General features: G+C 44.4%; 2 protein-coding genes across 2 annotated transcripts in view; both read left to right on the top strand.

The window, feature by feature from the left end:
• LOC133140389 (mitogen-activated protein kinase kinase kinase 1-like) overlaps positions 1 to 20904 on the top strand; it is a 33407-nt gene extending 12503 nt beyond the window's left edge. Inside the window, exons 3-20 of the mRNA XM_061260308.1 lie at positions 1126 to 1314; positions 1858 to 2058; positions 2545 to 2661; positions 3568 to 3716; positions 4743 to 4867; positions 6379 to 6460; positions 7002 to 7188; positions 7771 to 8025; positions 8144 to 8265; positions 9043 to 9134; positions 9555 to 9747; positions 12064 to 13231; positions 13483 to 13635; positions 14102 to 14264; positions 14698 to 14829; positions 15310 to 15452; positions 16951 to 17082; positions 18336 to 20904. Coding sequence (XP_061116292.1) covers positions 1126 to 1314; positions 1858 to 2058; positions 2545 to 2661; positions 3568 to 3716; positions 4743 to 4867; positions 6379 to 6460; positions 7002 to 7188; positions 7771 to 8025; positions 8144 to 8265; positions 9043 to 9134; positions 9555 to 9747; positions 12064 to 13231; positions 13483 to 13635; positions 14102 to 14264; positions 14698 to 14829; positions 15310 to 15452; positions 16951 to 17082; positions 18336 to 18485 — 3753 coding nt within the window. The 3' untranslated portion in view covers positions 18486 to 20904. The remainder of the gene's footprint in view (positions 1 to 1125; positions 1315 to 1857; positions 2059 to 2544; positions 2662 to 3567; positions 3717 to 4742; positions 4868 to 6378; positions 6461 to 7001; positions 7189 to 7770; positions 8026 to 8143; positions 8266 to 9042; positions 9135 to 9554; positions 9748 to 12063; positions 13232 to 13482; positions 13636 to 14101; positions 14265 to 14697; positions 14830 to 15309; positions 15453 to 16950; positions 17083 to 18335) is intronic.
• Positions 20905 to 21518: 614 nt separating this feature from the next.
• Positions 21519 to 26717, top strand: LOC133140942 (macrophage immunometabolism regulator-like). The gene is made up of 2 exons (XM_061261260.1): positions 21519 to 21623; positions 24062 to 26717. The coding sequence occupies exon 2, from the start codon at positions 24082 to 24084 to the stop codon at positions 24718 to 24720; it is 639 nt and encodes a 212-aa protein (XP_061117244.1). The 5' UTR covers positions 21519 to 21623; positions 24062 to 24081; the 3' UTR covers positions 24721 to 26717.
• The last annotated feature ends 908 nt before the right edge of the window (positions 26718 to 27625 follow it).

Genomic DNA, 27625 nt, shown 5'->3' with positions numbered 1-27625 from the left:
CACACACACAGAAACACACACACTCACACAATAACACCACACTATACATGTACCTCTCGAGCAAAAAAGATATTCTGAGAAGAATCGTGCCTGACTCCTTAAATCATTTCATAATCTGAGAGATAAAATTTGTGAAATATCTCAAAATAAAGATATAAAAGATAACCATCAGAGAATATATGAACAAAAACACCCACATAAAACATTTCTTCCTATATTATAAATACTTCTCTCCCCTCAAAAATGCCCACCCAAATGACACTGACCTCCGTACCCGTGGAGAACCGGCCGGTGAACTGCATAAGAGCGGATGCAGAAGGTCACACGGGTCACGCGGCTAATCTTCTTTACACAGGTGTGCGTTTTTTAAAACGCCAAATACGGTAATAACCCCGCTGCTCATCCCGAAGCTTCCCGCTGCAGCCGCTAAACAGGAAACTGGACTAGTGACATATAGTGTGAGATGTGAAAACGAAATGGGAAGGAAGTTCACAGGCTGCGTTCACAGACAGGAGGGCCTGTGCGTTCGGCCACGGCGCTCTCAAAGCGGGTTTTTGCCCTCACCCGGCAGCCTGGGGGGCTAGAGGCTGTGTTTTGATTGATGTTACCACCCCTGAGAGTAACTCCAATGGACCAATTCCAGTTGAGATTGCCTTTCCATGAACCCCCTGGACCGAGTTGAAAAATATGATTTGTTATTCTATCATTGTTTGTTAAAGTGAGCGAAACAAAGGGGGGTGAACGGGTTTACCTTGAACCCTGGTCTCCTGCACGAGAGACGCTCGCACTAACCGCAGCACCAAACTGTGTCTGAGCTGCCTTTTTGGTATACGAGGCTGCTCTCTTGTATAAAAAAAATAAAATAACCCCCCCCCCTTTCAATTAAAAAAAAAAATTACATTACATGATTACATGTACATTATAGCCATTTTGCAGAGGCTCTTAGTACAGTTTCAAGTGATAAGAGTACAAATAATCAAAGGACTTAGGCCTATTCGATTCATTCTTCCCCTGATTGATTAGCAAACACACAGGCGCGAGATTACCCTCATCACCCACCAGGGTGCTGTTGAGGGCAGTAATACAGCCTCCCGTGTCCCCCCCTCCCCCCTCCCCCCTTCTCAGGTGGTGAAGCCGGTCCCTCTGAGGCCGGACGGCACTGAGGCTGGAGCGGAGGCCCAGGGGCCCGGCTCCCCACGGTCCAGGGGCCGCCGCAGCCCCTCCCCCGGCCCGTCCTCTTCCTCCTCTTCCTCCGCCTCCGGCAAGACGGGCGGCAGGCCGGAGATGCGTTTGAGACGAGCGTCGCCGGTCCCAGTGAGTCACGGTGTTATTACGTTGTCATGTTTGGGCATACCCACGTGTATATGCATATGTGTAGATATGTCAGACCTGGGTCAGATACGTCATTGTTTTGGATTCAAATACTTTTCGATGCTTCACTGCGCTTGTCTGTTGTATTGACATCCATGACATCCATCCTCTCAAAATGTGCAAACTGGTTGGCTCATTTGTACCAGTCAAGATCAATTGAGCCCAGAAAAGTATTTGAGTCCAAAACAAGTATGTATTTTACCCAGGTCTGATGTATGTATACGTCTGCTTGCATTACTATTGCACGGAAGTGGAATTGGTAAACATTCTGTTAATGAGTGGGAATTAAGTGTTACTGGAGGCTCACGCTAATAGCTGGTCTAACGTGTCACATAAAATGCTGAAAAAAAACCCATTGCTTTGTTCAAAGCCAGTACACGAGACACCATTAATTAGACCAGTAACCGGTTTTAGTTATACACAATTACGGTCGGGCCGGCTGTGTGGGACTGGTGTCCCCTGTAATTTCCCTGTCGTTTTGTCAAGTTTCAGAGTGGGCGAGTCACGCCCCCTCGACGAGCTCCGTCTCCAGATGGCTTCTCCCCCTACAGTCCGGAGGAAACCAACCGAAGGGTCAACAAGGTCATGAGGGCCCGCCTCTATCTGCTCCAGCAGATAGGACCCAACTCGTTCCTGGTTGGAGGAGACAGCCCTGACAACAAATACCGGGTTTTTATTGGGCCACAGGTAAGCACCCTAAGGCGAGCGCACGCAAGTACGCAAACTTCCGCAAACGAATTAGCCTTCGCAAAGAAAATAAGCACGTTTCATCAAGAAGATTATTGTCGTTGAAAGAATCTGAGCCATTTTGTTTCCGGCATTACCTAGAACTGCCTCAGCTACTTTAACAAAATAATTGTGCCGCTCTTTATCTACAGAAACCGAATGTGTAAAAATGAGAACCGCTTTGGCAGAAAAATCTACCTTAACATACCTTAACCCTGCTACGTTGTCCCGTTTAAATTGAATTGCCTTGGCCTTCTCATTTGAACATAGTAGTTTTCAGGCAGTCTCTCCTGCTGTGTGATATCATTTCATATAGCGACGGGAGACGCTCACTCGGTGGGGAGATTTCGGTGTACATTAGGATTAAGCAGGATATACAGGACGTGCGGGATTTGTGCGGAAATGCGCTGGAGGAACACTTTTCCATTCTTGGCGGTCTCTGCGCAGACCTGCAGCTGCGGCCGGGGGACCTTCTGCATCCACGTCCTCTTCGTCATGCTCCGCGTCTTCCAGCTGGAGCCCCCCGACCCCCTGCTCTGGAGGAAAACCCTCAAGAACTTTGAGGTAAAATACCCCCCCCCCCCAGGGCGGCTGTGTGGTTAAAGGTTGCAGGTTCGAATCCCAGCGAGGAGTTGGCATTGTCCCCCTTGAGCCCGGTACTTGACCTATATATCTAGCTGTATAAAATGGATACGTGGCAGCACGGATGGTGCAGTGGGTAGCACTGCCGCCTCACAGGAAGGAGGTCCTGGGTTCGAATCCCCGTCGGCCGGGGCCTCTCTGTGCGGTGTTTGCATCTTCTCCCCGTGTCTGCGTAGGTTTCCTCCGGGTACTCCGGTTTCCTCCCACAGTCCAAAGACATGCAGGTTAGGCTGATTGGAGAGTCTAAATTGCCCATAGGTATGAGTGTGTGAGTGAATGGTGTGTGTGCCCTGCGATGGACTGGCGACCTGTCCAGGGTGGGTTAAGATTATTAAGATAATGGATGGATGGATGGATAAAATGGATACTACCCTGCACAAAAATCTTCACAAGTGTCTTTAGTCTTCCAAGGTGACTTAAGATCTTTTTTTTCTTTCGCTCAAGTAGAAAGTTACTGTGAAACTCTCACGCCATTGGCAAATTTTGAAAGAGTAAACTTTTCTCACCTCATTGTTAATTTTTTTGTGTCTCATTTAGCAGAAAGTAATAGAAATAAGATTTTAATTAGTTTTTTGCAGTGTATGTAAGAAATACTGAAAGATTGCTCTGAATAAGTGCATCTGCGAATGTAACTTAACATCTAATGAAAAAGTTTCTCCAAGAATTGCATGGGGACCTGCATGGTGGTAAATTAATTTCAGTAATTGACTCATTAGTCAAAATGATTGCTTTCTTAAATGTTTTCATGAATTACTGTGTAATGGTTTTGTTTCATTACGGAGCAGTGCCTTGCTTTGACAGAAGTTTATGTTCTGGTGGTGCACCCAGGTGGAGAGCCTGTTCCAGAAATACCACAACCGACGCAGCTCCCGGATCAAAGCCCCCTCTCGCAGCACCATTCAGAAGTTTGTCTCCCGCTTGTCCAACCCGCATACGTCCTGTACGTCCAGCACCTCTGCGTCCAGCAACGAGAGCAGGTGGGGCCTGAGGACCGACTTTACTCTGAGTTTGGAAGTGTAATGGGCCTGAGGACCGACTTTACTCTGAGTTTGGAAGTGTAATGGGCCTCTGAGGACCGACTTTACTCTGAGTTTGGAAGTGTAATGGGCCTGAGGACCGACTTTACTCTGAGTTTGGAAGTGTATAATGGGCCTGAGGACCGACTTTACTCTGAGTTTGGAAGTGTAATGGGCCTGAGGACCGACTTTACTCTGAGTTTGGAAGTGTAATGGGCCTCTTGTTGCTCCCCTTTTTTTGTAATTCCAATTTCTAGTTTGATTAACCACCAAAATGAACATCGACTGACATTCGTAGAATATTACTGTAAGAGTTTCAGAACACGAGACATTTGCTCCCGCAAAATCCTAAAAATCAGAACTATGATGAAATGGAAAATAAATAAATAAAATACAACAGACAACTGGCTGGTCCGGCTGCAGTCACAAATAACATCGAAGGCATCAACACTTACACTCACTTTATTAGGTGCACCTGTACACCAGCTTATTAATGCAAATATCTCATTTTTAAAATGAATTACATTTAAAATTAAATCTACAACACAATAAAGTGTGCAAAAATGTGAGTGGTCTGACTACTTTCCGAAGCCACTGTACCTGTGTTCTCCAAATTCTCTCCAAATCCAAGTGAAATTGTAAAAGTTTCATAGTGGAATTTACTAGATAATGAATGCCAAATATTTCATAGTTAAGCATTGACAGTGAATACTGGATGGTAGCAAGTAGCATTAAAGACTTAATGCCGGTGTATAATTTGTCATTTCTAGTCTTCTTCTTTCACGTCTGCATACAGCTCAAGGAAATGCTGACATTATTCAAAATATGATTTATAGAGCTATTATAAAAGCGGCCCTGTGGTGTGTGTGTGTGTGTGTGTGTGTGTGTGTGTGTGTGTGTGTGTGTGTGTGTGTGTGTGTGTGTGTGTGTGTGTGTGTGTGTGTGTGTGTGTGTGTGTGTGTGTGTGTGTGTGTGTGTGTGGAGCAGCAGTCTGAAGGACGAGGAGGAGCAGATGTGTCCCATCTGCCTGCTGGACATGCTGGATGAGGAGAGCCTGACCGTGTGTGAGGAGGGCTGCAGGAACAAGCTGCACCACCACTGCATGTCCATCTGTGAGTCTCCTGCCCGCCCACACACCCAGTGCTAATCCTACCCACCCACACCCAGTGCTAGTCCTACCCACCCACACCCAGTGCTAATCCTACCCACCACACACCCAGTGCTAATCCTACCCACCACACACCCAGTGCTAATCCCACCCACCCACACGCAGTGCTAATCCTACCCACCACACACCCAGTGCTAGTCCTACCCACCCACACCCAGTGCTAATCCTACCCACCCACACCCAGTGCTAGTCCTACCCACCCACACACCCAGTGCTAATCCTACCCACCCACACCCAGTGCTAATCCTACCCACCCACACCCAGTGCTAGTCCCACCCACCCACACTCAGTGCTAGTCCTACCCACCCACACTCAGTGCTAGTCCTACCCACCCACACCCAGTGCTAATCCCACCCACCGACACACCCAGTGCTAATCCTACCCACCCACACACCCAGTGCTAATCCCACCCACCGACACACCCAGTGCTAATCCTACCCACCCACACCCAGTGCTAATCCCACCCACCCACACACAGTGCTAGTCCTACCCACCCACACTCAGTGCTAATCCTACCCACCCACACTCAGTGCTAGTCCTACCCACCCACACTCAGTGCTAGTCCTACCCACCCACACTCAGTGCTAGTCCTACCCACCCACACCCAGTGCTAATCCCACCCACCGACACACCCAGTGCTAATCCTACCCACCCACACCCAGTGCTAATCCTACCCACCCACACGCAGTGCTAATCCTACCCACCCACACGCAGTGCTAGTCCTACCCACCCACTCCCAGTGCTAATATAGCCAATCAACGATCTAGAAGACATTTAACTCTATATGGCTGGGTTTGGGAACTCCAGTCGCAAGATTTTGCTGCTGCCAGTTAGCCTGGCTCAATTAGCCATATGCCTCATGACCGCTCGTAAATTAGACCCCAATAAAGTGCTACAAGAATGATACACTTTCAGTATTTGCCTTTCGTGTTCTATTGCTTTTGCCATGTGATTTTTCCTCGGTCTGAATTTAAGTTTGATCAAATTTTACATATCCTGGAGATTGTTGTACCTGAAGGCAGTTTGGAATCCAGTATAGCACAGCAGGTTTGCAAGCAAGATGAATGGGTCTGAAGGAATTTGGCTAGCTAATGTAATGTAGTTTGTTGTGGAACCTGACTAAATTTGGTATCAAATCTGTACACATTAAAAAGTGAATGGCTCAGTTATTCCAGTGGGACTTCTTTGATGGATACCAGCACATAGCTCCATAATTACTTATGCAACGCACAACGGTACTGTAAAACGTTTAACGTCCTTGGTCAAATCTGTTACATTGTTTTACATTAATGTGCCCAGAATCCCTTTAGAACTTGAGGACAGAAGTTTGTGGCAGTGAACCATATTGCGTTCATAACTCTTGGGTGTCCAACCTGGGAATTGGACTTTTAAAAAGTGTATCCTTCCTATTCGGTCTTAACCCATATGTTTCTTCTTTTTTCTGCCTCATCATAGGGGCTGAAGAATGTCGAAGGAATCAAGAAGCCTTAATCTGCCCTCTTTGTCGAACTAAGTGGAAGTCGGATGATTTTTACAGGTACCAGAGTCTTCATACTCACACATGTCTGAAACCTCTAACTAGCAAGTTATTTCGTTGATTATGCCTGTGTCTATTTAGTACAAGTTTATTTATTTGCAAGTTTAGTACACACTGGTAACCGTGTTTTAGAAGTCAAAGCAAGCACCTGGTTCTGCCTCAATCAAACAGTTGATACCAAAGCTGCAATGAATTATGCCGTTACCAAACCGCAAGCTCAAAACAGCACAAACAATGTTTTCACATCCTTTAGTTCATTTGTTGTAAAAAAATGCAGTTTTAGGTTTCATTTGCTTGAAATGCCTCGGATCAAGTGTCATCCGAGGTATTTGTGCGGTTTCACGCTGTTCGCCTGGTCCGTGATCTTCTTTGTTCAAGATTTGGCTGGATTCTAGAATATCGCTTCTCTTGTTGTTTTCTGCTCAGGCTATAAAAACCCCTCTCTTGGGGAAATACGTCATGGTTGTATCCAGGGAAAGGCTACGCCGGTAAGGCTACGGCTTAGTTTCGAAAGGTTGAGCGCGTCTCTGTGTGTCGGCAGCTATGAGCCGACCAGCCCGGCGGAGGGCGCTGCCGGTCATCGTGGTCAGCAGCCGGGTCAGCAGGACCAGACCGCGTCCCACACCGAGGCCCGCACGCCGCCACAGGAGGGCGACTTCAGCCTGCCCCGCTCCGGAGTTCAGCAGATCCCCCTGGCCTACGCGGAGCTCACCGAGCCGTGGGTCACGGTAAGCTGCTCTGCTGCCCCGTGCGTCTCACACGCACACGCACACGCACACCCACGCACTGCGGGAAACGCCGCTTACGCGATAAGGGGGGCCAAGTACCGAGGGTACGTGGAGCCCCGATTGCGTTTCTGCCGTTTCCACGCTCCAAAACTAATTTAGCTGGTGTGTCTGATATGGCTGCCAATATATTATGCGTGACACACATGCAGATGGTGTTATGGGCCACTTGCAAAATTGCAACATTGAAAGATTTTTTTTAAATCCCCTCATTCTGTACAAATAATATCGTAGAAACCATAACCATGTTTGCCATGTTTGATTTTCATTAAAATATTATTGTTTGTCAGAAAGGTGCTCTCTAAATAAAAGTGTATTACTATTATTACCATAAACACCCTTAAAGTAAAATTTGCTGGAAGCAGCACTGAATAATTTCTGTAGTCTTTGGGGGCTATGACATAAATATAAGCCATTGTTGTGTTTATTCGTGCGTGTCCTATGTGCGTGTCCTATGTGCGTGTCCTATGTGCGTGTCCTATGTGCGTGTCCTATACGCGTGTCCTATGTGCGTGTTCGCTGCAGGTTTTCGGGATGGAGCTGGTGGGGTGTCTGTTCTCCAGGAACTGGAATGTCCGGGAGATGGCCCTACGGCGGCTGTCCCACGATGTGAGCGGGGCGCTTCTGCTCGCCAGCGGTGAGGGCCTGGGCCCCGGGGCGGGGCCGGGGGCCTCTGAGGAAGGGTCAGGGGCCCTCGGAGATCTGGTGGTGGAGTCCTGCTGCAGTGTCCTCGCTGTAGTCTGTGCAGACCCCGTCTACAAGGTCTACGTCGCTGCCCTGGTGGGTACCCCCAACACTTGCCATTGGGCAGGTTTTATCAAAAGAGTTTTGTTGTCCTGTTTCTGTTCAGCCTTCTAATTCATTTTTTAAACCCCACGGCCCTCTGTCCTGCTTCCAGAAAACCCTACGAGCCATGCTAGTGCACACCCCCTGCCACACGCTCTCCGAGCAGGAGCGGCTGCAGAAGCTCCTCTCCCCGGTGGTGGAAACCATACTGGTCAAGTGTGCAGATGCTAACAGGTGATTTCACCACTGAGAACTGAAACAGCTTTTTCGCATACATTAATCCTTTAATGTAACATTTAGGTAAAGATCATTGTTTATCACTGTAAATGGTCAATCAATCAGAAAGTTTAATGAAAATGTAGATTAACATAAAATTCTAAATGCAAAATCTTCATAGTTTAGCTTTGACACCAGCTTTCAGCTTTAAGTTAACTGGCTAGCAAGAAAGCTACATATTTGATATTGTTTTATGTGCATTCATGCATACTTAAAGCCAATGAGAGAAACCATAAGAGATGGCTATGCAAGAAATACAGTGCTGCCAAGCAAAATATTGGAAATAAAAGATTTCTCGGGGGAATTTCTGCAGCAAAAAATATTGCTTTAAAGCATGTTAGGTGGTAGCGCCATCATGTGGCAGAGTATTATATTATAGAGTGCACTGCCTGTTGTTTTTCAGATCAGCCCATCTGACCTTTCTTGTAAAGGTCCCTGTGCAAAAACACATCTTTTTTTCATTTATTTTTTTATTTGCATGACTAAGCAACTATTTCCCCATTAAATTTAAAAGAATTTGGAGAACACAAGTACAGTGGCTTCAGAACACTTTGTGTTGTAGATTTCATTTTAAATGCATAAAATTGCCATTTTTGCCAAATTGCCATGTCTGCATGCTTTCATGCATGATTGGCAGATTAGATATTTGCATTAACGAGCTGGTGCACGGGTGCGCCTAATAAAGTGGCCACTGAGTGTAAGTGTTGATGCCTTTGATGTTATTTGTGACTGCAGCCGGACCAGCCAGCTGTCTGTGTCCACTCTGCTGGAGCTGAGCAAAGGACAAGCAGGGGAGCTCGCAGTGGGCAGAGAGATTCCCAATGCAGGTACATATCTCCAGTTCCCTAGCAACTATTCACACTGCCACCGAAACACAGCTATGGCAACGGGAAACCGTGTATAAGGTCATTAGTATTCCATCCCAAAAATCATCAGTTGCTTGACTGGTACCCAGAAGGTTGGCGGTTCAAACCCCAGTGCAACCACAATAAGATCTGTGCAGCTGTGGGCGAGGCCCTTAACCGCACATTGCTCCAGGGGGGGATTGGCCCCTGCTTAGTGAAATCAACTGTAAGTTGCTCTGGATAAAAGCGTCAGCTAAATAACTGTAAAGTCTCTCTGCCACTCTTTCTCATCATTGGAATTTGATTGCCAACTGGATACTGCCGTGTTTGTTTTTTATAGTTATGTGTGGACAATATATGTTGATGTCATCGTAATGATTTTGTGTCTTCTCCGTCTTGTAGGGTCTACAGGGATTGGTGGGGTAGACTATGTCTTAAACTGTATCCTGGGGTCCCAGACTGAAGCCAGCAACTGGCAAGCCCTGCTGGGACGCCTGTGTCTCACTGACCGCCTCCTGCTGGAGCTCCCTGCCGAATTCTACCCTCACATCGTCTCCAGCGGGACCATCCACCATTCCCAAACTCTGGTCGAGAGGTACAGTTAAAGGGCGAATTGCGTTTCGGTGGTCTGCAACGGATTAATTAATTCCAGCCTCTCTTGATGAGAAATGCAAGTAGAATATCAGTGACACTTCATGAATGGTCATTCAAAAGAACTACAAACGTCTTTCATAAGCACTGTATGAACATACATAAATGCTTGTCAGTAACTGCAAATAGGCAGTGACATTACCATGACACATACTATAAGTACAACTCTTCTCATTTCCACTGATAGCTTAGATAGGTGGCTCTGAAAAGGCCTATGAGATCCAAGCCTGTGCAGACTCCAAACAATACTCCCTCAAAAGTCTTCTACCAAGCACTCAAGACACTCTATGGACCTCCAAAACACACCATCACCCCTGTAAGATCTGCAGATGACTTGGTGCTTTACAAGGACAAACACCAAATCCTTGAACCCCTCAGATCTCTCTGTCTTTGAACAATTCCCAAACCTTCCACCAGTGCAAGAGCTTGATGTTCTGCCTGAATTCACTGAGGTTCTTGCTGCTGTCAGGAGCCTCAAAAACAAGATGAGCGCTGGTCCAAATGGAATCCCTGCTGAAGCTCTAAGCAAAGGTTGATTTCCTCCTAACAAAAAACAAATACCACCTCATGCATGAAGGATGCAGACATCATCGCCCTTCACAGAAAAAAAGGAGATCTGTGGGATCTTCTGTCAGTGGCTGGAAAGGTGTTAGCACGGGTCATGCTCTTCCACCTGACTGCTGTTCTAACTGTATTTAGTAAACAACAAAAATAAATGATCTTTGTTGCAAGACCGGTCCAGAAGAAAGCCAGACAACAAAATCAGGACCTGCACATTGCTTTTATAGACCTAACAAATGTATTTGACACAGTTGACTGCCAGGTACTCAGAAACATTCTTGCCAGGTTCAGGGTTCCACGGTTTTGAAACGGCTGCACGATGGCATTCAGGCCTGTGTGCTTATCAGTGGACAACAATCCCCTTCCCTGTACAGGTCCACAGAGCGATCGGCCTTCAAATAAGTACTTCCCCAGTGTTCAGTATTCACCTTGGCAGAATCATAACTCCAAACTGTCTAATTGACGACAACACCCAAGCCCAAATAAACCATACCTTCACTCATGGATCTTTGAGAACAACAGTTTAAAGTTGTCAATGAAGGTAGCAGCCTACCAAGTGGTGTGTGTCTCCACCCTACTATACGGTGCCAAGGCATGGACACCCTACCGACACCACATATGTTGACTGCAATTCTGCTCAGAAGGCAACTCCCTAGGCAGATCCCATGTGGGCAATTCCTGGGAGCTATAAGGAATCTGGAGGTCAAAGGGTATGAGGACCATCTGAAGGAGACCCTTAAGAAATGTGGTCTCAAGCCCATGGACCTTGAAGCAACTGCCATGGACTGTCAACTATGGAGCTCGACTTTCAACCCTGGGGTTGACCAGTTTGAATCAAATCCCACGTCCTAAAGAATGGCTCAATAGCAGCACCGGCATTACCTGGCCCCACGACAGCCGCTACCCTCGACAGACCCAGCTAAAGCAGGAGCAGGTCCAGGAGCGCATACAGGATCAGGCTCCACAGTCACCTCCAATGGCACCGCCTCCAGCTGCAGCCTCAAGCGCTACAAATTACTCCAAGGAATAATGTAAACTTCAGCAATGATGGACAACCGCATGCGAGCAAACACACACTATATGCCCATTTGTGGTTCTTGGTATAAGCATTCCTGCGCGTCAGTGTAGTACATACAAAGGTGCTATGTAGTGCCTATGAAGGCAATTTGGAGCTCTTTTGACCATTCATAGAAAGGATTGCCAATGTGTTCAGCATTCAGAAATAGCCAACACATTCAGGCTGGAAGCTTTCATTGCACTATGGGGGCCCACAATGGAGTTCCAACTAAAATAATTAAATGTTAGATTCATGCTAGATCTTGCATGATTGTCAAACTCCAGTCCTGGAGGGCCATAGTGTCTGTTGTTTTTGGGTTTTTGAGTGATTCAGTTTTTGGTTGCCTAATGAGTCCTCCACATACCTTGTTCTCAAGGCCTTAATTGCTGAATGAAAGGAAGCCACAAATACCTGCATACCCTTTGACCTGGACTTTGATCGTTGGTGTAGGATATTCTCACCTCGGCAGCAATGATTATACTGTATGTCCATAGTCTATTAGTATAATTAGGAATGTGTGAAGCTTTATTTTTGTTACCGAGTGAACAAAAAGCAACGTTCTAATGGGCCGTCAGGTCAACTCGGCTGCGAGAAGTTACTGCATACATCTGAACCGTCTTGTTTTTGTCTTTGTCTCTATAGGTACCAAAAGCTGATGCCTCTTCTGAGCTTTGCGCTGCAGTCCATCGATAACTCCCACTCCATGGTGGGCAAGCTGTCGCGGCGGGTGTTCCTGAGCGCCGCGCGCATGGTGGCCCGGGTCCCGCAGGTCTTCGTGCGGCTGCTGGACATGCTGAGCGGCAGCGGCTCCTCGCACCACGCCCGCATGCGCCGCCGCCTGCTGGCCATCGCCGAGGAGATGGACGTCCTGGAGGACTCGCACGGCCTCGCCGACCCCCCCGGGGAACACCCCTATGCCGCGCGGCCGTGCGACTTCTCCCGCGACTTACCGCTGGGAGGCGGCCCGGAGGATGCCGCGGAGAGACTCGCCGCGGGTATCGCAGGGCTGGGGGTCTCCGCCGATCACCCAAAGGACTTTGTTCAGGACGGCAGCAGGCCGGCGAGTCGGTGCCAGAGCCCCTCTTCCTCAGGACACTCCCCTTCCGGAAGTCAATCCCCCTCCAGAAGCCAGTCCACTTCCCCAAGCCACTCCCCCTCCAGAAGCCACTCCCCCTCCCTCCCATCTCCTTCTGCGCTCCACCCTCCGCCCTTCCCACCGCCCAAGAGCCCCAGGGCGCGACCTCGAGACCTCCCCACCGCCTCCGCCGACACTTCCCCCGGCACCCAGCGCAGGCCACATAAGCCGTCCCCCGTTTTTTCCCCGGCCCACGCGCACCCCCTCCCCTCTGGCCACATCCACAGACCGAAACCCTCCCGGCCCGCCTTCGGTCCGGGCCAGGACCCGCAGGACGCCTCGAAGCGCAAGGGGATCCAAGCGGGAGCGGCCCTGATCCCCAGCGAGGACACGGCCTTCACCCCCGTGGAGGAGGACGGGTCCGGAGGGCTGGAGGCCTGCGCTGAGCTGAGCTCCAGCATGGAGGACCTGCTGGAGGCCTCCGTGGCGCCCGGTGACGGCACCGTCACCTTCAGGTCAGAGGTGGCCGTGCTCCACCCGGACCGAGCGGGCTCAGAGGGAGACGCCTACACCGACGACGTGGCCCAGAATTGGAAGTGCAAGGAGACCATGGAGGCGGAGGAGGAGGAGGCGCTGGCCATCGTCATGGCGATGTCAGAGTCCCAGGACGCCTTGCCCGCCATCCCTCAGTTGCAGGTGGAGAAAGGGGAGGACGTTATCATCATCCAGGCGGATGTGAGTGCAGCCCCCCCACCCCATTTTAGGGGTCTAGGGGTCATTACATTACACTACGTTACATTTCATTTGGCTGACGCCTTTAACCAAAGCAATATACAATTAAATACACATCAAAGGTCATTGGAACACATTTTGGACACGTCTATCATAATTCTATAACAGCTATCCATAGCCATGGATAAGCATCTTTCTGACATTGTCTCTGAAAATACAATAAAATAAAATAAATGCATAATTGTAATTTCCAGACTCCGGAGACTCTGCCTGGCCCTACCAAAGCGAAGCAGCCCTACAGAGAGGGGGTGGAGTGGCTGAAGGGCCAGCAGATTGGGCTCGGGGCCTTCTCCTCCTGCTACCAGGCCCAGGACGTGGGCACGGGCACACTCATGGCCGTCAAACAGGTAGAGTAGCCCTCCTGCGAACAGGCACCCCTCAGCTAGCATGACTATGAGGGTGATGCAACCCAGTCAGAAGAAATATCTGTCAATAGATGAGATAGAAAAGTGAATCGTGAAAGTGGAGAGGTAGCTTTTTATTTTTATGCCCCCAAACTGTAGAGCATTCTATCGGAATGTATCAGATTTACACCATCAGTTGGTAGTCTTAAAATACTGAATAAATATGTTTTTATTTATGGATTTTATGTTGGATTTGCTATAAAAATAATGTTAAGTTATGTTGCATAGATGAGAAGTCCCCAGGTGAAGTAGGTTTCATTGATTTCCAGTGACATGTTTCTTCTTGAAGTGTTTTGGTCATTGCTATGACTGAGCAGACTCAATGCCACTGTGGAAGTCTATGTCTAGACTTGGAACGGCAAGTGGGCATCCTAGCTCACTGGCTGTGCCCTCTCTCCGCTCCCTGCAGGTGACGTACGTGAGGAACACCTCCTCTGAGCAAGAGGAGGTGGTGGAGGCTCTGCGGGAAGAGATCCGCATGATGGGCCACCTCAACCACCCCAACATTATCCGCATGCTGGGCGCCACCTGCGAGAAGAACAACTACAACCTGTTTGTGGAGTGGATGGCAGGTAAGACCAAGACCCTCACTTTCACCATGATTATATTTGGAGATGTTCATTATTTCACTGACGTAAACTCAAACTGCCTTTCTGGACCAAATGCTCATGTAAACGCTGTAGAACAGGGATACTCAAATCTTATCCAGAAAGGGCCAGAATTTTATTATTTTATTCCGACCAAGCAGTTCCACACCTGATTCTACTCATCAGGGTCCTGAATGCCATTCCAATGGTTGGATGAGTAGAATCAGGTGTGCAGCTGCTTGGTTGGGAAAAAAGCCTGCACCCACACCGGCCCTTTCTGGGAAAGACTGAGTATCCCTGCTGTAGAATTTCCCCCCTCCCATTTCTACCAGTTGTTTATCTCCTCAATACAACTGCTCTGTAAGGTTGTTTCACTGTATTTGAATGAACTCACTGGTGTAACGTCTCCTCTGCTAAGGTGGCTCTGTCTCACACCTGTTAAACAAGTACGGGGCCTTCAAGGAGGCGGTTGTGATCAACTACACCGACCAGCTCCTGCGTGGCCTGGCTTATCTCCATGAGAACCAGATCATCCACAGAGACATAAAAGGTGAGGAGGTGCACAAAAGTTGAAACGGACAGAGCTGCCAATCACACATCCTTTAACCACGAGTGGAGAGTCCAGGCGCCAGAAAGTAAGAGTCTCGCCATGTGTTTCTTCCACCCAGGAACTCAGCCAGCTGATTTCACTAATTAGTTCTACGGTCTGGCTGAATTAGCAAAACCTGGCGATTGGAACAAAATACTGGGGAAGACTTTTCATTTCTCAACCTGAACTTTCCACCACTGCCTTTAACATGCAGTAAGCCCCACCCGCTAATACAGGGATATTCAATCTTATCCAGAAAGGGCCGGCCTGACTGCAGGCTTTAGTTTCAACCAAGCAGTAACCCACCCTGCTCTACTAATCAAGGTCTTTAGTCGGGTCCTTTTTTTTGCGGTTGATTAGTAGAAGCGGGTGTAGCGGTTTTGGTGGACCCAGAGCGGTGAGTCTCCCTGCACTGACACACCCCCGCTCTGTGTTGTGAAGGTGCCAACCTGCTGATCGACAGCACGGGCCAGCGGCTGCGGGTGGCGGACTTTGGAGCCGCCGCCAGGCTGGCCTCGAAGGGCACGGGCGCCGGGGAGTTCCAGGGCCAGCTGCTGGGCACCATCGCCTTCATGGCCCCTGAGGTAAAAAACGCCGAAGCGCACGTTCACAGAAAGAGGTACGTGAGCAGAGCACAGCTTTCACATCGAAGACCTTAAAAAAACGTGAGAATGAGGGATGACATGGCCTCAGTGTAGGATTACTTTTATACACGGAGCTGACGCTCCCACTCCCTTTATAATGCTACAGGGGTTGTTTGAATGAGGGTAGGCGATGTCATCATCGCCATTAAACAAGCTTCTACTATCAGCCTGCAGTTTCATGTTTGTTGTACCTGCATTGGCAAATGACTGAACGCACACATGCAAACACACACACGCCCACACACAGACACACACACACACACTATTGTGGCTCACAGCAGCAAAGAAAATCATTGATTATTCCCTCTTTTTCAAAATTGAATCGGGTGAGGATTAAAAAGCTTACTTGCCGTAATGTATTTTACTGTAATTGGGAGATGAGAGAGCGGAAATCGCCCGGTCGATCTGTCGAAAACATGGACCCAGGAGACAGAAAAAAACCTCAGACTACAATAAACTAGAACTAACTCCCCCATTGACATGTCAGTTTCTCTCTGAAATGCGTTTGCAGTTTGCGGAGTCTGGTAGACTACAGTGGATTTCGCTTTCTCATTGACCAGAGGCAATCAAAGCTAATCATTTTGGGCCCTAACAACGGCGGCTAGTTGATACATTTTAGTTCATTTTTGCTGTTTGGTTCAGATCACCAGTCAGGATTTTACTTGGCTAATCAGTAACAGGATCCAGAAATGTTTAATCTTAGGTGTAATTAAAGTGAACTTATGAAACAGGACAAGAACTAGTGTATGCATCCATTATCTTTGTAAATAACATCTCCACTGTGTGCTTTGTTATTCTTGGCTTATCCATGTTATAACAAATAAAATAAGATAGTATTGATTGCATTGCATATGATTGCATCAACATGTATTGATTGCATAGCATATGAAACTAAATCCTATAAATTGGCAATTTGGCAGTTATGATATAGTTATGATATTTGTTTACATCAATATCTTATTTTGTAATTCAGTGTGAAAATACCACAATTAGATTATGGAGATGTGAAAATGTAAAGTAGGCATCAGTTTTACCTCTGAAGGCAGGACATTTTTCAGTATCCGTTATATAGTTGTTAAAAAACAGACGATCGGGAATACGATTGTTCTGAGGTCGCCTTATTGGAAGGAAACTGAGAAGCTCCACCAATCGTGGAGTATGTAAATGGTTGGTAAATGGTTGGAATTTATATAGCGCCTTTATCCAAAGCGCTGTACAATTGATGCTTTGTAATTCATCCATTACACACACCAACGGTGACTGGCTGCCATGCAAGGTGCCAACCACCTCTTAGTCAGGAGGGTTTGGGGGTAGGGTGTCTTGCTCGGGGGGGGACATAAAACAGGCGGGCCCTCCGACCGGCAGACGAGCGCTCTTGCGAGCGTGTGCGTGTGCGTGACGGGCGACCTGGCGTGACACCGTGCCGCGTGTGTCACAGGTGCTGAGGGGGCAGCAGTACGGCCGCAGCTGTGACGTGTGGAGCGTGGGCTGCGCCATCATCGAGATGTCCTGCGCCAAGCCGCCCTGGAACGCAGAGAAACACTCCAACCACCTGGCGCTCATATTCAAGGTGAGCGCTGCCTCTGGCGGGGGGGATGCAGGCAGGGTTTGCTTCTGAATTTTTGGTTTTAAAGCTCAGCCTCTGCCCCCTCTCCGCCGCTCTTACCTTATGGGTATTTGACAAACTAGTCGTTTAAAAAACAAAACAAAAACCTCTTCGCATTTCAATTGTTCATTCAAAAAAGCACATTCACAATTCAAAAAAGTGCTTATTTTTGTTAAATGGATAAACAGAAAAATAGTACAATTTAATTTTGGATTTAAAGTGTCATTTCTAATGTGGAAAACTGAAGGTCTGATATGGCATGACTGTTCTATTTTGATGTTCACTTCAACTGGCTGCTGATTGGCAGCTGACTAAACCACTGATTGCATTGGAAATGTAAATGGCTATTATTGTTATTTACAGAAACATAGCAGACAAATGACCAATACCATTTTCCTCTAGTGGCCAGTTAAAAACTTTCAGCGTAAAGACCTAATTTAAAATCTTAACTGAATAAAGTAGGCTTTAAATTATATTGTTTGTTTGCTTTGGTTTCTTATGCATGATTTAACTACTAAAATGTATTTGTATAGCGCAGAATCTTTAATATTACATTTTACAAACATAATGCTAGCACTGGAGTGATTCTATATTAATGCTTCATTATATTTCATTATTTGTGCTGCGGTCTATATGTGTCTCTGCAGTACTGGCTCTGGGAGCGTATCGTCTGAATCTCACGGCCACTTCCTACCAAGTTTAATGGTTGTCACTGAGATAATTGTCCACATGCTCTGACCCTACTGTAGTTACAACAGGTTTCCTGTCAAGCTGTGAGCTCCGTACAATTACTTAATTTTCTGAAATGAATCAGACCCAGTTCTTAGTTTTTCATGATATTGTCTGACACTATTCATTATCAACCTTGCAACAGATTTTTACGTTGAACTTGGTATGAATCAGCTTTGTGATTCACATCCAATATGCTAACAAAGACGCGACTTCAGAATCGCATCTGCGTAGGCTGTCGCTTAAATAATGAAATGAAATGAAGCATTATTAAAGGTTAGCATGAATGCTTTGCGTTGTCACTAGAGTACCTGCACCTTCAGCGCCTGAAGGCGTTTAGAGGTTTCTAAACCCAGAGAAACAAATCGTTTCATTAACTAGATTTTAGGAGCCAACTTTGTACATCACGTCTGGCGAGTGCAATGAATGTGTACATATTGGGGTTTGTGCACACATTAATCTGCGTTTATGCACTGCCGTATTCCCAGATCGCGAGCGCCACAACGGCTCCGACGATCCCGACCCACCTCTCCCCGGGCCTGCGGGACGTCACCCTGCGCTGCCTGGAGCTCCAGCCCCAGGACCGGCCTGCATCCCGAGAGCTCCTCAAACACCCCATGTTCCGCCTCAACTGGTAGACAACGACATCTCTCACGCCCGGAGAGTCGACAACAGGACACGACCGAGGCCTCTCGCACGGCTCCGCTGCTGCGCTGTGTTGCTCTATCCGCAGGGGAACCGATCGCAATAAAGCTCTCAAAACAACCAATCGCATGCAAAGCCACGAAACAGGCAATCACGCATAAAGCTACGGTCAGCCCTTTTGTGCCTCCACGTGCAATGGCCCCAATCTGCTGTACCTTTGCACAAAATACAAAACAAGTCACTAGGTTTATTCGCTGTGCCTTGTTAAATGTGCGATATGGATCCTCATTCCACCAGCTTTAATGGCAAGTCCTACACTTATTTTTTAACTATATACTATTTATGTAATATATGTTTTTTCTGTATGAAGAAAGTTATTTGATAATCTTTTTTAGCACTTTTGCAGCCATTTGCATATGGTGTTTTTTATGTTTTTTTTATTTTATCTCAAATGTCACAAATATTTTGGACCACAAACATATACATATGCATTTCACACTATATCGCTGTCCGTTGTTGTATACTTGTTTGTTTAGTGAAGAGTCGCTAAACGATTCTTTACTTTTTTTTAAATCATTTAACTTTGTAATGATCATGTCTCTAAATGTAATTAAAAGTATGTATATGTATATGCATACATACATACTCTCTCTTGATTTGTGCATTGTACTGTTGGGCCGGTTAGCTTGAATAATCAGAAAGATTAAGCTATATTCCTTATACGCATTTCAGGGAAAAGTGACATTTTAAAAACATTGAAAGTAGAAACAATGATGAATGTGAAACCTCTTGATGCTGATACTTCAAAGATGTGATGTGTAGCCTCTGGATTTAAAAAGTAGACAACATGTATGATATACACACGTATACATACATATACTGTAATGCATGAGGAATGCATTTCTGTGTTATTTGAATCATGTTAGTCAAATTTAGCCTTTCTAATTTGAGACCTTTACAACGTTAACAAAAAGGTTTCAGGTGAAAGATTTGAAGTCAGGGCAAAATGTTTTTTTTTTTCTTAAATCTCACTGTTATAATTTGGGCCTGCCTTGTGAATCTAAAGAGAAGGTGTATTGTCATTCCATCTTACAGTCTTAAAATGGCGCTTTGCCATATGTTTTGTCATTGAATCACATATTTCTTTGGTGCTGTTCCTTCAAATTCAATCTTGCAAAAATAATTTACAGCTTTTATTTACTATATATTGGATTATTTTGAGAAAATATGCTGTTTTTTTTTCCCAGAATTTCCACAAGGTTTTTTTCAGTACATTTCAATGTTCTGAACGTGTGTTCGTGTGTTTGTGCGTGCGTGCGTGCATGTGTTATTTTCTGGTCTCAGTGTTGAAAACAACAGATTAACTCGGAAGCAGGCTGTAAATTTGTGTTTGTTTTAGTAGATATTCATTGACCAGTTTCATTGTTCTTAACCCTATTATTCTGTTCTGTAATCTGTGAAGGAAGCAAAATAAGATGGCACTTGAGCTCTCCTTAAACTTTCATATTCAAAATGGCAAAAGGGTTTGCACAGTGTATTTTGTTTGTTTCATTGATACCCCAAAACAAATAATTCATCAAGGGGTGTCAAATCAGTGTTTTTTGGCAAAAGAAAAAAACAAAACATAATAAACTGAAACTTCTGTAGTCTATAAATATATTTTTGTATAAGACAGTTTAAGGTTGAACAGTTCAAGTACTGTTTAGAAGCTACAGTGTAGGCTAAGTGGTATTTTTTTAATCATGTTTCTTTTGTGCCACTTCATAAGTCCTCTTACCGTTATTATCCTTTTTATTTTTCTTACTTTTTTGTAAGAGCTTTAAATGTATGCACTCTTGCCATTTATCTACTGGAAAAACTCATTTTCTGTCAGATACATAAAAGGTATTCAGTGTTACTTAAGTGTAGCATACCTGTCATTCCCATGTATCTCAATGGCTTTTTTTTCTGGTCTTGCTTTTCTGGTATTTTGTCTTATTTTGAAAGCGGAAGTTTTGTGTTCTTATTTTTTGGATTGTAGCTGGACTGCTATGTGGACTTTTTGCGCCATTTCCCGTTTCTCTTGGTACTTTTTATTTGTAAATAACGTCTTTTGCTGTTATATTCCATTCTGTACTACCTCAGGTATCCTATAGGTTTTCTTCTACCAAAGTTCACTTTCTCTATATATGCTATTTTGCTGTATTTCTTTGAAAATTTCCAGGGCTTAAGGGCTAACTTATATTAGCACCTTATTGTGCAAGCAACTTTAAATCTCTGGGTAAAGAAGAAATTGGCTTAAATTCTATCTTTTATAATTTGAAATATATAAAGGTATTTTAATTAAAGTTTTAGCCAATTGATGTATTTTATAGCATAATGTTGACATATTTTGGTGTTCGTCTTCATAGTAAATAAAAGATTTTTGGGGAATCTAAGATTTATTGGACTTTTGTGTCCAAATTGTTGCTATAGCCTAATTTAGCCTGCCTTAGCAAATCTTTGGAGCCCCGTAGTCACCCTAGGTAATAATAATAATAATAATAATAATAATAATAATAATCATATATATATACATATACATATACACACATACACGTGGAAATCCATACACTTAGTGTATTAGACACTTTTTCCCACCTAGGGTGACACAGTTGCAACACAGTTTCCTAATGCCTATCTCGCATGTTGGTTACTTAAAGTGGAATACATAAGGTGAGTGTCAATGCTAACGAATGGAACCTATTGCATCAAATACGATATTCTGGTGGAGGGAGCTTTGGGATATTTATAAAATGCACAATTCCATCAGTTGCGCTACTATGATGCTCAATAAAGTGATAGAAAACCAATGCATCATGAATCCTCAATATTTCTAAAGCTAGTTACCTAGAAACTTGACCATATGGTATGTATGTACAAATGTGCATTCTAAGTTAGCATTTGAAACACTGCGTTTCTGTTGTAGCTAAAACAATCTGTGTTGCCAAAGACGCTTCCGACCTAGTTTTCCCTCAATAGCGCCACCCCATAGTGACCGAGTCTATGCAAGGTGGGCAACACCCTTAGGAACTCACTGGAAAGAGGTTTGGCCTGCTGTCTACGTGAGGAAGACTTGTGAGTGCAGCCGTGTAGCGTCGTCTGCAGTTAAGGTCTGTATATTTTCCTTCGAAAATTATTTTTGCGGAGGTAACGAGTCATGGGTATGTTGTGAGTCGTTTTACATGCCGTTTCTTTTTTTTTTTAAACAATCTAAATGAAACTAGTTGACATTTTATTTTGCGATCGTCACATGTGGGATAGAATGAGAGAAGCTACCATCTTCAGCGTCGGTTTATACTTAACGTCAAATGTCGTAGTATTTATTCGCTAGACAAGCTAACTTGGCTGGGTAATGTAGCTATAGTTAGTTGACGTGAGCGGTTATGGCGCGGTAATATATGACAAATTGAACTGGCTAGCTAGCTGGTTAGCATAGCTCTTGGGCTTCTAATGTCGGCTCTTATAATGGACATAAGCTTTAGTTAGCTAGCTAGCGTTACTGTACACAGTACCGAGTTTTGCATAATGTTACTATAATATTCCGCGCTAACGTTACATTATGATTAGCCAACTTTTCCACATAGGGGATGTTTGTAGGCAGGTACTCGACAGCCATTGTCCATGAAGCTCCTATAAACGTGTTTAGTTTGCACTGAAAATACAACTGCATGAATGAGGTGTGAGACCTGGGTCCATATTAATAAAGGACCTCGGACTAGGAAGTGCTGATCTCGGATCATAAACTATTCATACCCATATCCATTATGGGCTAAAAGCCAAAGCTGGTTCTTTAATGGAAATGTAATAATCCTCAATTCGAGGGTTTTCAGATGGTCTGCGCCTGTTGAAATTTTGTTATTTAGCTATTTGTCTTTGCAAGGCCAAAATCTAGTTTTGAATTCAATTCAATTCTGCATGGAAGCTCCCTGTTGGTTTTGAATCCATTACAAACACAAACAAGAAAACACAAGGCAGGACTAAAGCTAAACCAAAGGCTTAATCAGATTATTATTATATATTTTTTTAATTCCTGAAACCAAATGTTTTTTTTTGGCACTTTAATAAACCTGACCTACATTCCTTTGATCCTTCTGGTGTTTTTGTTGTTGTCATCTGGGGAAAGCATGTTTTGATTGGTTTGACAGCAAGGTTGCTCCAACCCGCCAGCTGAGATATTCAGTGAAATACATACAGTATGATCATTTCCACCACCTAATGTGCCACTCTCCTGTTCTTAAAGTAGTTGAGGCTTCGGACATGTAAACAGCACTGATCTGTACTTTTAGAACTAGCCTACTTAAGGGTCCATTTTAATAGTTATGTGTCTCAAAGGGACTATTTGTAAGGCATTCTTCTGTCCTTTAAAGGAGTAATATGGGTGGTTAAATGTGACACTTGGCAGTTGTCTTTCGGCAACAATAAAACAAATGTGCATAATTTTTGTTCTTATTCAGTCATTTGAATGTATTTAAAAAAATACATAAATAAATAATAATAATAATTCTAAGCCTCAATTTCCCACTATAAATGTTCGCCCAATCTGTCTTGGCGCGGTAATGAGAACTGCCAATTGGCTATGACCGTGCTCCCACTTTCCACAAGTTGTTCGTTACAATAGCTACCTCCATGATACGCGCTCATCTTGGGAAACTGCATTTTCACAAGTTAGCTAACTTAGTATTTCAGCTATAATCGATAGCCAAAGCAAGGACTTATCCAATAATATTTTTTGCGAGCTAGCTAGCCAAGTTAAAATAAAATCACAACTATAACGTTCTTATGAAAGCAAACTAGCTAGCTAATGTTATCGATAACGTTACTTTATGAAAGCAAATGAATATAACCTGAAATAGTCTAATAGTCCTTAAAAGGCACTGTCAGTGAACCCAACTTTGATAAAATATTTGCGTGTAGGCCAGTGGCGCAAACTGCGTGGATAGGGGAGTTGTTATCCTCGTGTGACACACTACGAGGAGAACTTTCTCAACATGTTGAAAATGGGATGAAATTTAAAACTCTTACTTCTCCAAAACTAAAGAACTGACATATTTAATACTTTCATCGTGTTTCTTCAATGCACACTTGTACAAATGGTATACAAAAACCTAGAAAGTCTGACCAACCACCATGTTACTCCTTTAATGCAGTCTTCAGTTTTTCTGCACTTTTGAATTGAATTGAATCACATATTTAGTTCCTGCCTGAGTATTGGCTATATGTGCCTTTATCCACACTGTGATATATGGGGGTAATTTTCAGAAAACACATTTAAACTGCTGTTTAGACCTAGGTTATATACTTGAAATGCAGGTAAAATCTGAAAACACTCAAAACAGAGCCCTGAAATTGTTCAGTGAAATTGTACGAAATATATTCTTTCTGTCCTGACCTCCATTCTACTTGAGCCACATATTACTTGCAGTGTTTTTTTTGTTTTTTTCTGTAGGTCTGTATTAAATTCATACACACAAAGGTCTATAAATCATGCATTTTTTACCTTCTGTTGTACTACCGCCCATATTAACTGTTCACATCTCCGCCTGTCCAGTCGTGTCCTTAAAGGTGAAGATGGAAGTCGGCGCCATGTCCAGGGCACCCGTTTCAACTCTCCCAGCGGCTGAGAAAACCTCACTGAAGCCGGAGGCTGAAAAGCCACGGTGCTCTAGCACGCCCTGCTCCCCCATCAGAAGTACTGTTTCTGGGTACCAGATCCTTCATATGGACTCCAGTTACCTCGTGGGGTTCGCCACAGGAGAGGAGCTCCTCAAAGTGGCCCACAAGCGGTCCGAGACGGAGACGATGACGATGACGACGACGTCGACGACGTCTACAGCAGCCGAGGCTTCGCCTAGCCCGCGCGCCAAACCTCTGGACCTGGGCCTTCACCGGGCCTCCCGCCTTTACAAAACCAAAAGCCGCTACTACCAGCCTTACGACATCCCCGCGGTGTGCGGCCGGAGGAGGAGGCGGATGCCCAGCTTGGGCGAGCGCTGCCTGAAGTCGCTGGCGGGGGAGACCAGCCGGGCTCTTCACGGCCCTTTACCGCTCTGCCTTTTGAAGGGGAAGAGGGCGCACCCCAAATCGCTGGACTACCTCAACCTTGACAAAATGAACATCCGGGAGCCGGCGGACACGGAGGTCCTGCAGCACCAGCTGCAACACCTCACGCTCCGGGGAGAGCGCATGTTCTCCGCGAACAAAACATGAACAAGGGCCCAAAGGCAAAATGACAGTTCTCTCAGCAAACACTCGCGGGCCGTTAATGCCATTATCGACTCTACGGCCAATGTGGAGATTACACTATCTGCACTGAAAGTTGTCCATTTCAATAAGAAATTAATGTTGTGTACCTTCACAGGGCTATTTAACACAGGCAGATTAAGTATTTAAAGTGTAAGCAATAACGTGGTTATGGCTAATATGTATGTTTGGGGGAGGAGGGAAATCCATTGAAAGGTTGGGAGAGTTTTCCTGCCATTTTATTGCACTGCTGGCCATCGACTGTACACTGTGCGTTTACCAGACATCACATCAATTATTATAGCTCATCTCCTCGTTGTCCCCCTCTCCTTTCCAGTTTTGTATAAATGGCCATCTGTACCTTAAGAATCTTAAATATAAAGTACTAAATCGCTATATGTCAAATGTTGACTATGATGCAATCATATGGTTATTCAATATGTCATCCCTAGAGAGGTTTAGTACCTCAGCAGAGCACGTTGTTAAGCTCTGATCCTTCATCTGGACGTACCACATTTCTCCCAAGTAACTGTAAAGTTGTAACAAATGGGATGGGGTTTTGAGATTTACTTTGGCTTTCCTTTTAAATCAGAAACTATGCTTTTATACACACGCATTACTACATTTTAAATACAAATATGTAGTTGATTCATGCATAACCATTGAAACCAAAGGATAACATCTTATTTTCCTTTGCATATAAAGTGAAAACCAAATACTCCCAGTTATGTAGCTACATTTGAAATGTTATCTTACCCTTTAAATTGAATTCTGTTATGGTAATTGGTGCCATTTTGGTGTCATTTATTTTGTCTTGTGAAAGTCGGTTTAGATTAACAATAAGGGAATAGTAATTATAGACGCATAGAGTCCATGATGACATTTTTTATGAATTTATGTAATTTTCCCCGTGTGTATTCGTTGTGTGTATTGTTCTGGTTTTAGGTGACAGGCCATATTAAGGTTAAGGTGTTAAGGTTCATTTTATTATTTTTTTCCCCCAGTGCACTACAGTAGGGAAATGATGCAATAAAAATAACGTGTACAGCAACAATTAAATCTAACTTAAAATGCTATTTGCAGTCCATGATGATTGACATTGTAGACTTTTTTTTTTTTTTTTCAAAAGTCAAACTGAGTTTTAACTTAATATTCTTGTGAGGTAAGCATCTACCATATGATGAGAGACCATGTTTACTCTCTGTCCATTGAAATACTGTATGGGACTTTTATGGACTGCCATTTATATAATTTATTCATGTGAGAAGGAACCTTGTTTAGTTGTGATCGTCATGTTGGCGATTTGTATTTCAGAATTCTGGTATTTTTGTTTTGTTAGTTGACCTTAAACATCCTAGCTTTTAAAGAGACATACTCCTATACATTTGAATGTACCAAAACAAATATTACTATGGTCATGTCTACAATTAGAGATGCTGCCAAATTCATTTTACATTTACTCTGTTCCTGTACGGTACCAACTTGTAATACAGTTATGAAAGTGCTTATGACAAAAAATGATACACATTTTGTGCATGATTTATGTGTAGGGAAGGAGCCCAATTGCAGAAGCTGAGAATTTAGCGAGTATAGGACATACTGATTGAGATAAGAGTTGCGTTTCCTTATTTGATGTATCGGCTAACACATAAGGAACCATACCATAGCTGCTATTTTATAGTAGCAAGTTTACAGTCAATGGAAATGTTGGCTCTAATTAAAACAATATTCTGTGACGCCCACAAGGATTTGGAACTGAACAGCCCGACTTGAAGAATTTATATTTGTTTTGTTGCATTCTTTTTAAACTTGTGTGCTTTGCCTTTATCGGTAATATTATATTCAAACCATGCTTTGATTTAAGATATGCATTGAAATGACTACTTTCCCTGTCTTATTCTGTTTTGGTGAATTACGTTTTTGTGATATTTTGGATTTTTGGACAAAATAAAAGACAAACTCAATGCAACCATAAACAAAGAAATGCTCAACCATGTAAACAGGGAATTTCCCCAATGATAGATAGCCCAGAGCGAAAAAGAGGGTTTGGGCCTCCAATCCCAAAGTCCAGTCAGGAGTCAGACTTCCTGAATACAAACTCAGCCGAATGAAGGCAATGAGTGACAGCCGGGCCGACAGACCTCAGCTGTGCATGTGATGTCGGTGAGTGTTACTGTCCGTGGTCCTGAATGCTCCACAGCAGGGGTCACCAAACCTCTTCCACCTCAGCGCACCTCATTCAACAGCTCGAGAACTCATCAAGCTGCTAATTGGTAGAATCAGGTGTGCCAAATTAGGGTTGGTGTGAAAACCAGGGTTGGTGACCCCTGCTCCATAGGGCCTACAAAAGAGTAGGGACCTCTACCAGTCTGCAGATCCTCTGGGACATACTTCTACCATACTACAGTCCATTTACTTGCCAGAAATTTGTCCCATCAGAACATGATAATGTTACTCATTTACTTTTGAAGAAATATTTTGAAATATAATACATTAATAGATAATGAAATATTGTATTTTGTCAAAAGTGGAATATTTTGGTATACGGTTAGCACCAGACTTGGCACCCTTCATAAAAATAAAAAAGGTATAATAATAATATACCTATAATAATCTTAGCAATGTTCATACAAATGGGAAAATTATACTTTATATTTCAATACATTTGTCTCAATGTTTTCTTAAGTAATCTTATTTATTGCTGGGTATTGCACACACACTAGTCTCTAGAGTTAGCAAAGAATTGTGCAGACAGAAATGTCTTGTTAATGAGAGACATCAGAGGAGAAGGGCCAGACTGGTCAAAGCTGACAGGAAGGTGACAGTAACGTGAATAACCACACATTACAACAGTGGTATGCAGGAGAGCATC

Source organism: Conger conger, chromosome 11 (assembly GCF_963514075.1).
Source record: "Conger conger chromosome 11, fConCon1.1, whole genome shotgun sequence".
NCBI classification, from domain to species: domain Eukaryota; kingdom Metazoa; phylum Chordata; class Actinopteri; order Anguilliformes; family Congridae; genus Conger; species Conger conger.
The sequence above is the reverse complement of the archived record's forward strand: the minus strand, read 5'-3'. Positions and strand labels throughout refer to the sequence as shown.